The 15,258-nt window shown below is 44.0% G+C and overlaps 1 protein-coding gene across 2 annotated transcripts; it reads left to right on the plus strand.

Annotated features, from left to right (window-relative positions):
• The first annotated feature begins 2,622 nt into the window (after window positions 1-2,622).
• On the plus strand, window positions 2,623-12,125 carry tbx18 (T-box transcription factor 18). 2 transcript variants are annotated; one of them, XM_084031077.1, is made up of 8 exons: window positions 2,623-3,081; window positions 4,348-4,510; window positions 4,737-4,838; window positions 6,355-6,526; window positions 6,909-7,076; window positions 7,620-7,684; window positions 9,849-9,943; window positions 10,291-12,125. In XM_084031077.1, exons 1-8 carry the CDS (start codon window positions 2,850-2,852, stop codon window positions 10,830-10,832), a joined length of 1,539 nt encoding a protein of 512 aa, XP_083887203.1. In that variant the 5' UTR covers window positions 2,623-2,849; the 3' UTR covers window positions 10,833-12,125. The 2 variants fall into 2 exon arrangements, with proteins under 2 accessions (XP_083887203.1, XP_083887204.1); XM_084031078.1 differs by having other exon boundaries at window positions 4,351-4,510.
• Window positions 12,126-15,258: the final 3,133 nt, after the last annotated feature.

Consider the following 15,258-nt stretch of genomic DNA (forward strand, 5'->3'; position numbering starts at 1 on the left):
TATCGATTATTATCTTATTCCACAATTGCTCAAAATGCTTCCCGGTCATCTTTGCCTTATAAAGGCAAGTGTGTGTGGATTAATAACTGCTGAACAATGCCGCTTCATTCCTGAACGGTGCTGTTTTATTTCATACCCTCTAAGGATGCTATGAAATGCAGCATCAGAGGACAGCGGCTTCGATAAGAGCAGTGCACCTGCTAACGAAAACACGAGTTAAAGATGAACATAACGAGTTAGAAAAACAAAGTGATTTCATGACACCGACGTGTGTGAACGCTGCAACTCACTACAGAAACGTGTTTCTGATTCACACCAGCAGCTCATAACGGGACTGCGAATCAGAGCCAGAGTTGTTTTCAACCAACCGTTTATCCCAATGTTCAAAGCAGCCACATATTAATACTTGTGAAATAAATAATAGGCTCTCATTTCTAAGACGGTAAAATGTACTGAAAATATACGTTTAGGGGGATTTCCCTGCTACCAAGTTTTAAGTTTTTCCTCAGAATAACATTTAATTTAATTTTATCTTTTCTTTTTTTTAAAGGTCAATACAATAATTGCCCTTTCCCCCCAAAAAGTAACAATTAATGTAACACAAGTAACAAATACGTACACTTCATCTTTTGTCAGATTCCATAAATGAGCTAAAATATTATTAAAAGTATGTTAAGAGTTTGGATTAGGGACAATTAGAATTATAATTTTAAGTTGTAACTTAATTAACAGGGAAGTGATGATGATGATAATAATAATAATAATAATAATAATAATAATAATAATAATAATAATAATAATAATAATAACAATAATAATAATAATAATAATAATAATAACAATAATAATATCGTATGACTAAAATTATTTTGTATTATATATGTCAAACATTTTAGTTCTAAGTTAATTTTAGCTCTAAGGTTGATTTGTACTATATTTATATTTGATGATCATTTTGCTCGTGTTTAATCGAAACGCTTTTTCAAACATATCGTACGTAATAGACATTCTTGAAGGCTCGCGGGAGCGCAACACGAGGCTTTTGATCTGATAACTCGCGCGGATGTGTGCGCGGGCCTTCCCCGTGACGTCCAATCATTCACACTGAATTCATGCAACAATCGACGGCGACGTGTTGTTTATTGTATCACTGCGCCACCAGAGGCCTCGAGCTCTGCGGTGATTTTAGGAGGAAACATCACTGCTATAACAGGCTAATGAATCCCTGATGTAATTTCATGTAATCAAACTTGATTGACGACTTTGATTATATATATATATATATGCATCATATTCATATTCTAAATGTGCGTGTTGGATATTAAAGTTGTGTTTTTGGGGGATTTGGCTACGAGTTCTTTTGGAAGCCGCACACGCGCGCGCACACACGCGCACATAGGTAAGGCCTCACTGCCTGTTTATTTATAGCCAGGTTCGGTCCATTATAGCCCCTCCCCCTCTCTTTCCCCGCGAGACCACACGCTCATTTAGCCTTGAAGGTGAGAGAGATGATCTCCAAACAGGACCGAGCCAGCTTCAGATGCTCGTGTATTAAATCACGCCCTTGATCACGTGATCATTATCTTCATTACGACTGAAGCCTAGAATCAGTTGACTGAATTTACTGACTCAAGCAAACGTTGAAATGTTTTTATTTACATTCTCAAACCAACATCCTAAACAGCTCTGGTGGTTGTCATGATGGACGGCCGTGCTTCCTGTGTGTTTCAGAGGACGTGTGTGTTGCAGGAGAGGACGTGTGTGTGTTTTTAGGAGAGGACGTGTGTGTGTTGCAGGAGAGGACGTGTGTGTGTTTTTAGGAGAGGACGTGTGTGTGTGTTGCAGGGAACGAGGACTGGGTTTGCTTGCACATTGAAGTCAAGGATATACGGTTCCTAATATTTCACTATGCCAAGCTGCATCATCTCTTTGTTTGTTTATTCCAGCCTATAATATTTTCATGTTTGTGCTGGTTGTTCAGTGAGATGTTGGATGACAACGTTAGGAGAACTCACAGAATAAACCCGGACCCGGACCCGAACCATGGTAGACCTCTTACGGGCACAAAAAGAAAACAAATGAACAAAATGTCGAACAGATACTTTCCTTCTGGGCCAGTGATCATATGTAATTTGTAATGATAATCAAATGCACAAACCAGTTTGAGATCGTAAACACGTATGTTTATTGTAGGTCCATATGCTTTATTTTAACTGTAAAGTAAAAGCGTTCTATAAATACGATTTATTATTATTATTATTATTATTATTATTATTATTATTATTATTATTATTAATAACATTAGTATGTATCTTTTCCAGGATGAGGGCCACACTTGGCCCAGTGCAGGAGGTAGCTGCTAATGGTCAGATATGCAAAGCATGTCGGGCCGGTGTGTGAAAATGCGCACATTGCTCCAGAGAGCCGCTCCTCGCGCTCCTCCGCCTGCAGACATTCAGCAGATCTACTTTTACCACATAAGGCGGCACGAGCGGCCCCCACAGCGGGCGGGACCACGACGAAGTTCCGAGGGGCTGCGAGTCCTTCTGATTGGCTGCTCCGTGTGGTGATTGACAGCCCTCCTTCTCCGTGTCTCCTCTAAGCTCTGGTTGTTGACACGCTCCACAAGTCCACACGGCTCTCCCGATTAAAGTTGACATTAGCGCAGCTCATCCCCCGTTTCCTCCGGTGCCCGGCTCGAGGACGGACTATAGCCTACCAGTCTCACCAGACTGTCACCGTGGATCCCCTGCCGAAGCGCCCTGTCAGTGTTGTGAACTTTCCTTGCTGCCTGTGCGCTCGCGACGCCGTCTCCTTCCTCTTGTGCCTCCGTCCGGACGTCCAGAGACATGGCAGAGAAGCGGCGGTCCCCGTGCGCTCTGAGCGTCAAGGCGCACGCGTTCTCGGTAGAGGCGCTGATCGGAGCGGAGAAGAGACGCAGGACGGCCGAAGAGGACGCGTCCCCCGGCTACGAGGACGGGACTGACGTCTCTGATCTAAGCGGGCGTCCGGGGCCGCGAGCCGACCGAGCGTGCACCAGCGACCGGGGCAGCGAGGCGGAATGTACCAGCGACGGATCCCGTAAGTAAAGAACAACAAAGGAAGTGGGTCTTAATAAGGATAATAATGATTTCATAACAAATAAGAATGACTTACAAAAACAGGTCACGTAAAGGGCAACATTATTATTATTACACTATTATTATTATAGCCTCATAATATAGGCTAAACTAGTGTTGCATTAAACCATCACGTTTTCATTCGTGCAATTGTTTTGAACGTTTTTTTAAACGTACTAATAATTTAATTAGCCATGCGTATTTGAAAGCCTATACCCATTAGGCCTACAATTTAATAACTACAGAATTTAAATCTGTTTTACCACCTTTTTGAAATGAGAGACGGCCGTTTTTGTTCATCAGCCTCGTGGCCAGTGTCTTCTGTTTGTTGTTGATAATTCAATAATAAATCCAGATTAAGCAAAAGAATGATAGGATTTTTTTCAGTCTCATAATGGAAATGTGATATCATATCGTGCTCCGCTCTAGTAAATATGAGTGGTGCGAGTGTGACTAATGTGAGACGCTTTATGAGTTGTGTTCAATCATAAACACGCCAATTAGCAGCGTGTAAAGGCGGCGGACCGACCACGGGAAGGATGCTTAGAGGGCTGCGAGCACCGGCTGGCCCTGACAGACCCGGTCTTCGGTCCGCTGCACGGCTGAGGATTTCTGCGTGTTCGTCGGGCTTGTTAGGCCGCGTCTATGTCCATACATTTCAACGAGGCCTTTGTTGAATAGCGCAAAGGACGGTGAGACATAAACACGCTGTCTGGGTGCCCTCTACATCCTCAATATTAAATCAGAATTAGGCTACATTCAAGTACTCCGACATGAAAATTTAAAAAAAAAACTACCAGGAAATACATTAGTACGAGTGTAGTAGGCCTACGTTTGCCATTCTCTACTGTCAAATACTATAATACATGGAGTAGCCTACTGTTTCTATTCCGGAATGAGTTTAGAGACATGTAAATGAACCACAATATCTAGAGATGAATAATAGGACAAGAATAAACATCGAAAGGCGTCTTAGAAGCATTAATCGCCTTGTAATAAATAACTTGTTTTAACGTTGTTTTGTGTTATTGCTACAGTCACTGTTATGAGGCGATTTAAATGATGCAGTCTATATGTAAAATAGCAATATCATAATGTTCCGATAGCATATGTTTATTGCTTTTATGCTTTATAATTGATCTTCTCTGCGATGAGAACGTGTAGAACAGTGTGGAGGCTGCGGCGTGTTGCTGGAGCACCGCGGTGATCGCGCCTCTTTCTTGTGCAGCAGAGAGCGAGGACGCGCTGCTGGAGAGCCCGCAGCCCGCACCTCTGTCCGCGGCGTCGGTCCCCGGCGGCGGGGAGGAGACCCGCGTGGACCTGCAGGGATCGGACTTGTGGAAACGGTTCCACGAGATTGGAACGGAAATGATCATTACTAAGGCTGGACGGTGAGACTCGATATGACGGACATTTGGAAAACAATTTAGGGAAAACCAGATTTTAAATTCGATAAGAGTCATAATAATGCACATTATCAGTTAAAACGCGGTATGATTGATTACAGTAGATAGGCTATTTTTAACCCTTTGTTGTTGTTGTTATTATTATTATTTGTATTATATTTATTATTACGCAGTGATGCCTGTGTAGATGATGTTTATTTGCTTTTCCCAGGAGGATGTTTCCCGCTATGCGTGTGAAGATTACCGGCTTGGACCCACATCAGCAGTATTACATCGCCATGGATATAATCCCCGTGGACAATAAACGATATAGGTAACGCACAAGGCGCGCGCTGACACCAGCACAATGCATGCCGGTAGTACAAGAGGCTCAATCGCGATCCTTTTATGCATTTGAAAAATTACAGTTGAAAAAATGTCCCGTATAAAATAAAAACTATAGTGATACAGAAACGTTAAATATAACAGGCCATCATACTGGCCCCGACTGACTCATACTGGCCCCCCAACAACCCGCTCGGTCACAAATGGCTCCGGACGGGTCTGGGCCCGTTTGGAGGCTGACCTCTGGTCACCCTGGGAGGTCAACCCATGTCGTTATGGCGCAAAAGGAAACATCGCGTTGCTGCCGCGGCCTCCGCACGCGACAGGTCAACTATGTAGTGATGAGTGACGTCTACAGAGGGACACGTCGTTGTCCACGGTGTGCTCTCGTGCACGCGCATTACAGCGCGACGGCTTTATACTGCACCCAAACGCGTAACAGCAGGTGCTGAGGCCCTTCAACCAGATGAGGAACTAATTAGTTGAGTTTGCTTCACTGCGTTTAGCAGAAAGTAGAGCGGCTTTAGTCTAAACACGCTCACATCGACACGTTCATTTCCTTCATGTAGGGGACACGTAGCTCACATTTGAATTCAATTAAGTCCCATTTTATTTAGTGTCGTATGATTAACACGTTATCTCAGGACCCGTTTCTATTGGAGCAGGAAGAGAACACTGATGCTGTCAGAGACATCCCAGCAGAGAATACTCGGCTCTACACACTCAATGTGGCAGAACTCTGGAGCAGAGCAGAGTCCTGGTCCATCTGCTTTTAGTAGCCTAGTAGTATTAACAGTATAGAAACAGTCGTAGTGATATTTACAGTAGTGATAATATTCACAGTAGTAGTAGTAATATTAACAGTAGCCTAGTCATACTATTACCAGTAATAGTAACAGTAGTAGTAATATTAACAGATTAACAGTAATATTAACAGTAGTTGTATTAACATAGTATTAATATTAACAGTAGTAGTATTAACAGTAATATTAACAGATTACAGCAATATTAACAATAGAAGTATTAGCAGTAGCCTAGTATTAATATTAACAGTAATATTAACAGTAGTAGTATTAGCAGTAGTAGTAAAATTAGCAGTAGTAGTATTAACAGTAATAGTAACAGTAATAGAAATATTAACAGTAGTAGTAATATTAACAGTCATAGTAATATTACCAGTAATAGTAACAGATTACAATAATATTAACAGTACTATAAACAATAATAGTACTATTAACAGTAGTAGTCATATAAACAGTAATAGTACTATTAACAGTAGTATAAACAGTAGGCCGCATAGTAACGTCGCCGTAGTCACGTTGCGCAGCGTCACATCTACAGTTCTTGAAATCCAACCAATCAGATGAACGGATTTGGTTCCGTTCAGTAAACGCCTTCTATTGCTGATTGCTGTGTGTTTTTTGCGGCGTGTTCCCGTCGTGCACGTGAAAGCGATGCTGTCGGGCTGGAAGGACACTAACGTCCCGGTGTGTGTGCCTGTGCAGGTACGTTTACCACAGCTCCAAGTGGATGGTCGCGGGGAACGCGGACTCTCCGGTGCCGCCCCGAGTGTACATCCACCCGGACTCCCCGGCCTCCGGAGAGACGTGGATGCGGCAGGTGGTCAGCTTCGACAAGCTCAAACTGACCAACAACGAGCTGGACGACCAGGGCCATGTACGTCATATGTCTGTGAGAGCCCCTTATGTTGGTCTCGTATTGTATTTATCTCCGTTATGGTGGAACGAATATAATTCGATTATTGAATTAATGACCATTTTTGATGTCACTTTTGGTTGTTTGATGATTGTCTTAGACTTCTAGTAGGCTCTCCTTTAAAACTGTAAATGTTATCATTTAAAAGTCAAACTTTGCAAGAAAACAAAATCAACTGAAAGAAGAAAAAAAATACAATTCTGACATTAATGGAAGCTTACTTCCCTTTAATCATTGTTTCCGTGTATCTATGGATCTCTGGCCAGATGTGCATCAAATATGAAATCTAACATGAATTTGCTGTAATGAAAAGCTGGAATAATCCCTTTCTCTCCCCGTTTAGATCATCCTGCACTCCATGCACAAGTACCAGCCGCGGGTCCACGTCATACGGAAGGAGTGTGGAGAGGAGCTATCCCCAGTGAGGGCCGTCCCAGCCGGGGACGGCACCCACACCTTCGCCTTCCCCGAGACGGTGTTCACCACCGTCACAGCATATCAGAATCAACAGGTAGCACCGCTGGACCGCACAGCCGCACTCCCTCTCAAACCGAAGCCATGAACGAACCAACGCGGCCCAGAAAGCCACGACTCAGCAAACAAACACATATGGTTTGTTTGGTAGTTCCTAACTAGTGGTGCCTGATGTGGTTACACTGGTGCATTATCTCTTAATGATGAGATCTATCATCACGATGTTTGCACCTTGGTCTGGTCTGAGTGTAAGTGTGTGTGTGTGTGTGTGATTTGCAAAGAGAGAAAGGTCCTGCAGTTTTCGAGTGCTTTAAGGCAACACGATTTGAATGATTGTTCAAAAGTGACGGTGCTATTGTTGAAAGTACTTTTCTAAATTGCTTGAACATGTGATATTTAAAATAATTTGCCCCCAAATATCCATGCAGCACGGTTGGCAAGCGATGCATACTCTTTTTATCACGGCATTTATTTATAGACCTGATTCAAACATTACAGACACTTATTTTGGTTTCCATGACACAGTATTTGTTATCACAGACTTTGTAATGAGATAATTTATTCTTATTTTACTTTTCAGATTACAAGGTTGAAAATTGACAGAAACCCATTTGCCAAAGGCTTTAGAGACTCTGGGAGAAACCGGTAAGTTCAATTCAACCGCAGAGATTTTCACATTATCTATTGCATTAGGGGTAATTTGAGATGCATGACTGCATTATATTCTGGCTTGGTTGTGGTTTTTGTCACAGCTATTTCAGACAAATTTTATGGGGAGATTTGCATTTATTTATTTATTTATTTATTTTTATGGAAAAATGTGCAACAGCCTCCAGACGTGGCACTGTTATGATTTCACCTTATTAAATGGTGATGCGTTTTCATTTATATGTGCTAACTTTAAAGGCACATTAATTCCCACAACTGCATAGTTCCAGGCTCATGCTGAGGGAAAAACCTAACCTCCGTTGCAAACCTAAATGGAGCGTCAGATTCCAGTCGGCCTTGAGAACATAAACATCAACAGCAAAATAATAAAAGTCAAGATGGTCCTGAAGAAAATCTGTATAAACACATATCTAAACATATATAAACACAGCATTAAAACAACACAGCAGTAAAACTCCAACAGTCTCCAACCAGCCACTCCCCTGAGGCCTCACAGAAATCATTAGAGGGGAGGGGGGGGGGGGGGGAGCAGGAGAAGGAGAAGGAACGTGTGAGACAGAGAATTTGAGAGGGAGGAAGGTAGAGAACAGCTGACCCTATAAAAGTTAAACTCAGGAAGGCTGAAAAAAACCTCCCCTTAAATATTACAGGAAGAGTTAAGCAGTTTGCTAAATAAACTTGTGCTCTCATAGGCTGCTCTGGAGCACACAGGACCGCTCCGGGCAGCTTGTCTAAATTATCACAGTGGCTACAACCCCGCGGGGGGAGGACTTTTATCCTCACGCTAACGAGGGGTAACAGAGCACTTGCATTACCCCGCCACAGCAAACCCTATGCCCCACCTAGAGGAGGAGGTAGACGCAGAATGGGGGGAAGGGGGAGTCCCACCTCATAAATCCTTGCTGTGGCTTCCTGCTCCTTCGTCCTGATTCGCCCGTAAAAGCCGTGTGAAAGCAATTACCTCCGAGAACCCGGCTGGCAGCAGCCAATCACAACGTGCCATTTATGCCCCTCATTACCTGTGGTCTCCATGGAAACGCCAAGAGAGGCCTTACAGATGACTAAGATGGCCGCCAGGTGGTTGGAGTAGTGCTGGCATGCTGGGAGAGAGTGGCTGCAGCTGCATCAGTGACTAATGTGCGGTACACAAGAATGGAGCTAGTTGGAGGCCCGGTTCCCCCCTCGGACAAAGCTCCACCAAGCCTCCATTTTCTGATGTTACACATCACCTACGTTCAGGGCTCTCCAACTCAAACTGGCTTAGGGACACTGATGGTCTAGTCATCTGATAGGAGTGTTAACATTCTCCTCTCCCTTCTACTTCTCATCCTGCTCTCCGTGTTCAGACCAGTGATGATGTTTGATGTTGTATTCCTTTAGAACCGCCTCTTTTTTTATCAGGCACGTAGCATTTCCACTGAACTCCACAACAAAACACTGCAACGTCCATCTTTGTTGAAACAGTGTGTGTTCCCAGTCCACCTTTCTTTCTGCTGGGAAAGACACATCTTTGCTGTTTGTGGTGAAACAAAGGAAGCGACGCCAAGGCTGGATATGCAGCACCACGACCTCTGACCTTTGCAATTGTATTGCACAAACAAAACATGAACATGTGTTTATTGAACTTTTTAAGAAATATATAGTTGTTTTTTTATTACAAGGGGTAGTTTAACTTGATATGAAACAAGTATACAATAACAAAATAATTGAATGTAAAAAATGTTATATTTTTGACATCCATAGTGGGCCGGATGGAGAGGGGGGATGGGCCGGATGGAGAGGGGGGGATGGGCCAGATGGAGAGGGGGGGATGGGCCAGATGGAGTGGGAGGAAGGGCCGGATGTGGCCCGCGGGTTGCCAGTTTGAGGCCCCTGGTTTAGATGCTTTTCATCCAACCATCTACTCTGAAGTACATCCTGGATGAACTAATTTCAAAATGCAAATATGAAACATTTAATGTTTGTGATCCCGTATTGTGTTGTGAGGGAGGAACCCGCAAGGCCAGCCGAGGAGGCTCCACACACAATAGGGACAATACTGTTATTCCTCATTACATGCTGTTATGTCTCTCACATGTTCAACATTTGTTAAGATTTGAAATGTAATGTTACTTTATACGTGTTAACGTGTGTTTTACAGGATGGGTCTGGAGGCTTTGGTTGAGTCTTATGCATTCTGGCGTCCATCTCTGCGAACGCTCACATTCGAGGACATCCCTGGCATTACCAAACACGGTAGAGTTAACGAACAGGAGTTTTCTGGAAACTAACAACAAGTCAGATCATCTAGTAAATGCCTCAGTCTTTGAAAGCCCAGCCTCCAACCTCAACCTCCTTCTGGAGATGTTTTGCTGAAACTTTTTTTTTTTGGCATCTGACAGAAACACATTGACATTATTGGCCTGCCACAGCATGTTCTTCTCTGAAAACATAATGATATGTAAGGTAACAGGAAACCAGGGCTTCAGTAGGTGAATGAATGAATGTAGAAACAGTATTCCATGTGGATCAGGGCGTTTTGCTCAGAACAAACAAAGTGGATTTAAAAGTTGAACTCCATTTGTCTTGCTCTGCTTTTGTAGGAATCCCAGGATCTCATGGTGCGCTCGGACCATCCTCTCACCTGCTCTCAACGTCCCCATGCTCCTCACCTTTCCAGGTTTGCCCTCTCAGCCCACCTGACTACACCTGCAGCCGACCCACACACCCTCTTCACCGCTATGGCAACCCCCCGGACCCATTCCCCAGCCCCAGAGGTCCATCGGCATATGAAAGCGAAGGATTCTGTTCTCTGCCTCTCCCTGCTTCTCAACTGGGCTATCTATCCAACTCCGGCCCACAGGGCTACGCTGGGCTGCGCCTCCATACACCGCCCTACAGCCTTTATGGGTACACATTCCCCCCCTCACCACGCCTCGCTGCCAGCCCTGATAAAATTGCAGCCGCTGCCACTGCCAATCACCAGAGTGCCTTCCTTGGCTCCTCTCCTAGCGGGACTCTAACGGACAGTCTGGGCGTACTCAGTGGAGGACAGCAGGGCTTCTTGTTTGACTCCCGGACTTTAGGACTTGCAGGTAGCCAGCCGGGAGGAGGTGCCTCACAGGTCACTGCCCACATGGGCTGAGTTTGACTCCAGACATCTAGGGTTGTCACGAGAATGACAAATGACACCCGGGAATGGGTGTAAGTGGCTTTTGGTTCACAAGGTTCTATGAGTTAATCATCCATGTGCTGAACAAGCATCACGGACAAAGAAGGAGGAGTGAGATATCAAGCTACTGCCTCTGTGAGCACAACAAGCTTGTCAACACTCCCTTCACTGAAGGGAATATTTTACCAAGTTCTTCACTTTCTATGCATGTACAGCTGCATCGGCCACTCAAGAGAGAAATGTACTGCAGCTTTGCAGAAAGAGTCCCAATGATGTAACTGTGACTGAACTGGAAGTGAATATGGATTGGGTAAAAACTGGGCTGGCCCAGGCTCCCAAAGGCAGGAGGCCCTGAAGCAGCAGCTATTATTCTCACCCTGCCATCTACATGGCCCCCACAGATGGTGCCTACTTTGGATGGAGTTACTAAACACCATCTTTAAACTTAGGGACACATTGACTAAATTCCTTTTTGTCAAGTAAATTCTCTGTCACTACATGACTGGTGGTCACTGGAATACCAGATGTGTCGTCCATGTAGTGATATGTCTGACAGACGGGCTCTTTTCACCACTCAGACTCAAACTTTTACACACAACACCAGGAGCTTGTGCCATATTACATGATGCCATCGTGGCCATAATGGAGATATCCCGATGACAGTTATGGACTGACCAGGTTAAAGCTGTTGGAGGATGATGGACGATGGACTGTGCGTCTGGTTTGACAGATGTTCCCATGATGCAGCTGTTTGGATGTCTTCACTTGTGTGACACAGATGTAACTTCAGATGATGACTCTGTATATAACGAGGGAAGATACGTGTTTCTAAAGGGCAGTGTGACCCTTTGCACTTAGAGCCGCCGTACACCTCCTTCTACTTTCGACTGGGTCAGTTAGGCAAGAGCAACCCTGAACTGCATCCAAAGGCTTTTTTCTTTGCAAATGCATTATACCAGCACACCCTTTGGCTGAGGACATTACCCTGTTCTGTGACCCTTTTGAGCCAAATAAAATATATCTATTCATGTCATAATGTTAATATGTAATCAATATCGTACTAATTTAACTGATTTTGTATGGTTAATTAAGGCAATTAAGAAAAAAATGTGTTTTCTTTCCACATTTTTAAAAGTAAAGCAATTATAATGCTTGCAATCTAATATTTCTTTTTGAAAACAAAGAATGAAGGACTGTGTTGCTCTCAGTCATGTGCTTGTGGTGTTCAGAATATGTGTGTGTGTGTGTGTGTGTGTGTGTGTGTGTGTGTGTGTGTGTGTGTGTGTGTGTGTGTGTGTGTGTGTTGTGTGTGTTGTGTGTGTTGTGTGTGCGTGTGGTGAAGCAGACACACACTGGTACAGGCTTTGATTCCAGAGAAATAAAAACATAAGAAGACAGAAAGAAAGGACAGCTCACACACACACACACACACACACACACACACAAACACACCAGCAAATAATACACCAGCTTCACTAAGCAACAGCTATGCAGACTCATAGCTATAAGACTAGTCACAAGAGGCTGTGTCTGTGTGTGTGTGTGTGTGTGTGTGTGTGTGTGTGTGTGTGTGTGTGTGTGTGTGTGTAGAAAGATAAGGAAAAAGGACAACTGGGATTGTGAGGAGATCTGGGAGCTCGTGAAGACCGTCTCCCTGCCTTTGGAGAGGAACTCTCACGGCGGCCATGTTGAACTCACACCAGACTGGTTACAGCAGATCCAGACTTATTATCACTTATATGAGACCATCGTATGGTGTGTCCTTGTATACTTTGGGTTATTGAGATGCAGATGAATTAAAGAGGGAACTCTGAATTTGAAACGTGATAGGTCACATCTGTGTGACATCATGATGATCGTAGTGCTGCTCTTAAATCTCCATTCTGTGAAGGTTGATCTGGTGAGTCCATGCAGTGGGTAACTGATTGATTCAACCTGCTTTTAGTCTTTCCTAAGGATTCACCCCAAACGTTGCTAACTGTGTCTTGCTGTCAGCCGTTCCCTCCTCAGACCGCCCCCCTCCCCCCCTCAGTTGTCTCCTGTCACTCTGAAGTTGAGAGGTGGAGCACAGGAGAGAGGAGAGGAGGGGGAGGAGAGCTTAATTTAGAACCAAGGAATGATTGGCTTGTTGTGTCTGAGTGACAGGGGACGGACCCCCTGCCTGGTGCATCCATACCACACACACACACAAATATGCACACACATACGTTAGCTATATGTTAGCTTCTTATCCCTGTCACTTACTTTAAAATTGAGCTTTCAGAAGGACAGGTGACATGAGTATAGGTCTTCACACACTCGTAGATTGACACATGGCGTGTGTGCATGGCGTTGGTGGTCCGGAGATTGTGGCTGAGGACATTAACACTTGTATTAGACCAGGTGCCAACGTGAGAGATCTGTCATTCTACCTGCCTGAAGAGGACAGAGGGGAGGGCAGGAACAGCATGTGTGGTTTGAAACATTTCTATACATTTAAAGCCCATGTCCATGTCTATGGAGTGGGTCGCTTGATTAAAACATGGCTAATATTGTATGGCCTTGTAAGCCTTGATGCCTGCCGTCCCGGGGGAAGCTACTGCTCAGAAAATAGAGATATGTGATTCCTTTACTGCATCACATCATGACACCCAATATCCCCAAAGCTCCTCAGCATCAAATCAAAGCTCAGAGACATCACTCGGTATTTTAGAGCATTTGTACGGGCGGGTACATATTCATGCCAGCTCAGTCACTATAGAAGTGAAACAGTAATGAGAGGGGGAGAAAGAAAAGAGAATATTCTTCCATTTCCCACACGACGAGCGACTACAAACACAAACAGTTATAACTCAACCAACCAACACCAACTTCGGTGCAGCCGAAGGACATAGGATACTTGATCGGTCAGTGGGAATAGATAATATTTGTTTTCATCTGAGACATACATTTAATTAATTATAAATGAATGTGATTATGATTAAATGTGTCTGTATTATATTAAATATGGTCAATAGACAATCCATGAAAGCTGCTGCTTGGAAACTCTTGGGGAAACTTTCCTTCTCCTTCCTTTCCTCCTGAAGGAAAGTTTCCTTCAAATGTTCCCACATACACAATGATGGTCTCTGGTGTGAGTCTCGGTGAAAATGATATTCAACCAATTTACCATATCAGAATCAGAATCAGAAAGGAGTTGATTGCCAAGTACGTTTTCACCTACAAGGAATTAGCCTTGGTTTTCACAATACTGACAAAGAGTGAAACTATGGCGCTGGCCGTCTCCCCGGGCTCAACACAGAAGTTGGCATTTACATAGAGGCCGGTTGTGTGGTTTTAGCGTCCTGTGTGATTTCATTGAACATTAACATACAGGCGGACCCAGTGACCACTTGGGGGTGCGTGCTCAGACATGAGGGACCAGAAGGTTCCCTGGACCACAGAATAAGGTTTGGCACCTAAAGGCAACCGTTAGAGGCAAAGAGAGAAGTCTGCATCTGAGGAGCAGCACTAAGAATTACCACTCTCACTTACTATGAAATACACCAAAAAGCTCACGTTTCTTGGAGACAAAAGGACACTCAAAGGTTTGTAAAACGTGTCAACACTACGAGTCGTGTCAGCAGGTTTTCATGAAATGATGTCTGTTAAGAACTCAGCTTTAATATCAGGTTTGCATGTTACTCGGGTTCTTCATTTAAGGAGCCAGCGATGTATGGACGAGAGAGGACTGAGCACTAAGGCTCTTGTGTGAAAGTGCACCTGTGTGGTGGGGCTTCAGCTGGTGACAGGAGGAGGGCGGGGCTGCTGATGATGTTGCAGGCTCAGCTCAGTGTGACCTGTTAATGGCCTAGTGGGTATTTGATGACAGTTGCAAGAATCTGAGGCTCAGAGTGTCCTTTACAGCTGTTAAATCTTTGTCATCAAATCCCCCCTGCTAAGCTGATTTATGGCCAGCTGCGCGGGACACGGTTCTCATTACCCCCCTATTAGACACGACCGTGAACTCTGATCTATGAGGGGAGGGTTGCGAAATAATAATGACACAATATTTTCATGTAATCTCATGTCAACAACAAGAACATGAACACCACCAACAACGTTTTCATGTTCTACAGACACACAGAAATACACATGTATGCAAATACACACAGTTTTACATTATTTGCATATTCTGTAAATGTTTCATATTCACTTCATAATTTCCATTGACGGTCTGTGGTACAAACAATAACATCGCTGACATATTGATGGTTAGATGATGTTATTTTGGAGCAGCTACAATGTTAGCATAGCCTAGCATCCATCAACCCAGACTCCATTCAGAAATCAAGCTTTTTAAAAGGTTTCTTCTTGTCCTCTTGCAGACAGACCAAACAAAGCACGACTTCTCGCTTTTGACTGATCATCATCATTATGG

This window comes from Eutrigla gurnardus, assembly GCF_963514095.1.
Source record: "Eutrigla gurnardus genome assembly, chromosome: 16".
NCBI lineage: Eukaryota > Metazoa > Chordata > Actinopteri > Perciformes > Triglidae > Eutrigla > Eutrigla gurnardus.

Coding starts and splice junctions, on each gene's coding strand:
- tbx18 (XM_084031077.1), top strand. CDS start 2,850: ATGGCAGAGAAGCGGCGGTCCCCGTGCGCTCTGAGCGTCAAGGCGCAC. Junction 3,082..4,347: donor ATGTACCAGCGACGGATCCC/GTAAGTAAAGAA, acceptor TTTCTTGTGCAG/CAGAGAGCGAGGACGCGCTG. Junction 6,527..6,908: donor AGCTGGACGACCAGGGCCAT/GTACGTCATATG, acceptor CTCCCCGTTTAG/ATCATCCTGCACTCCATGCA.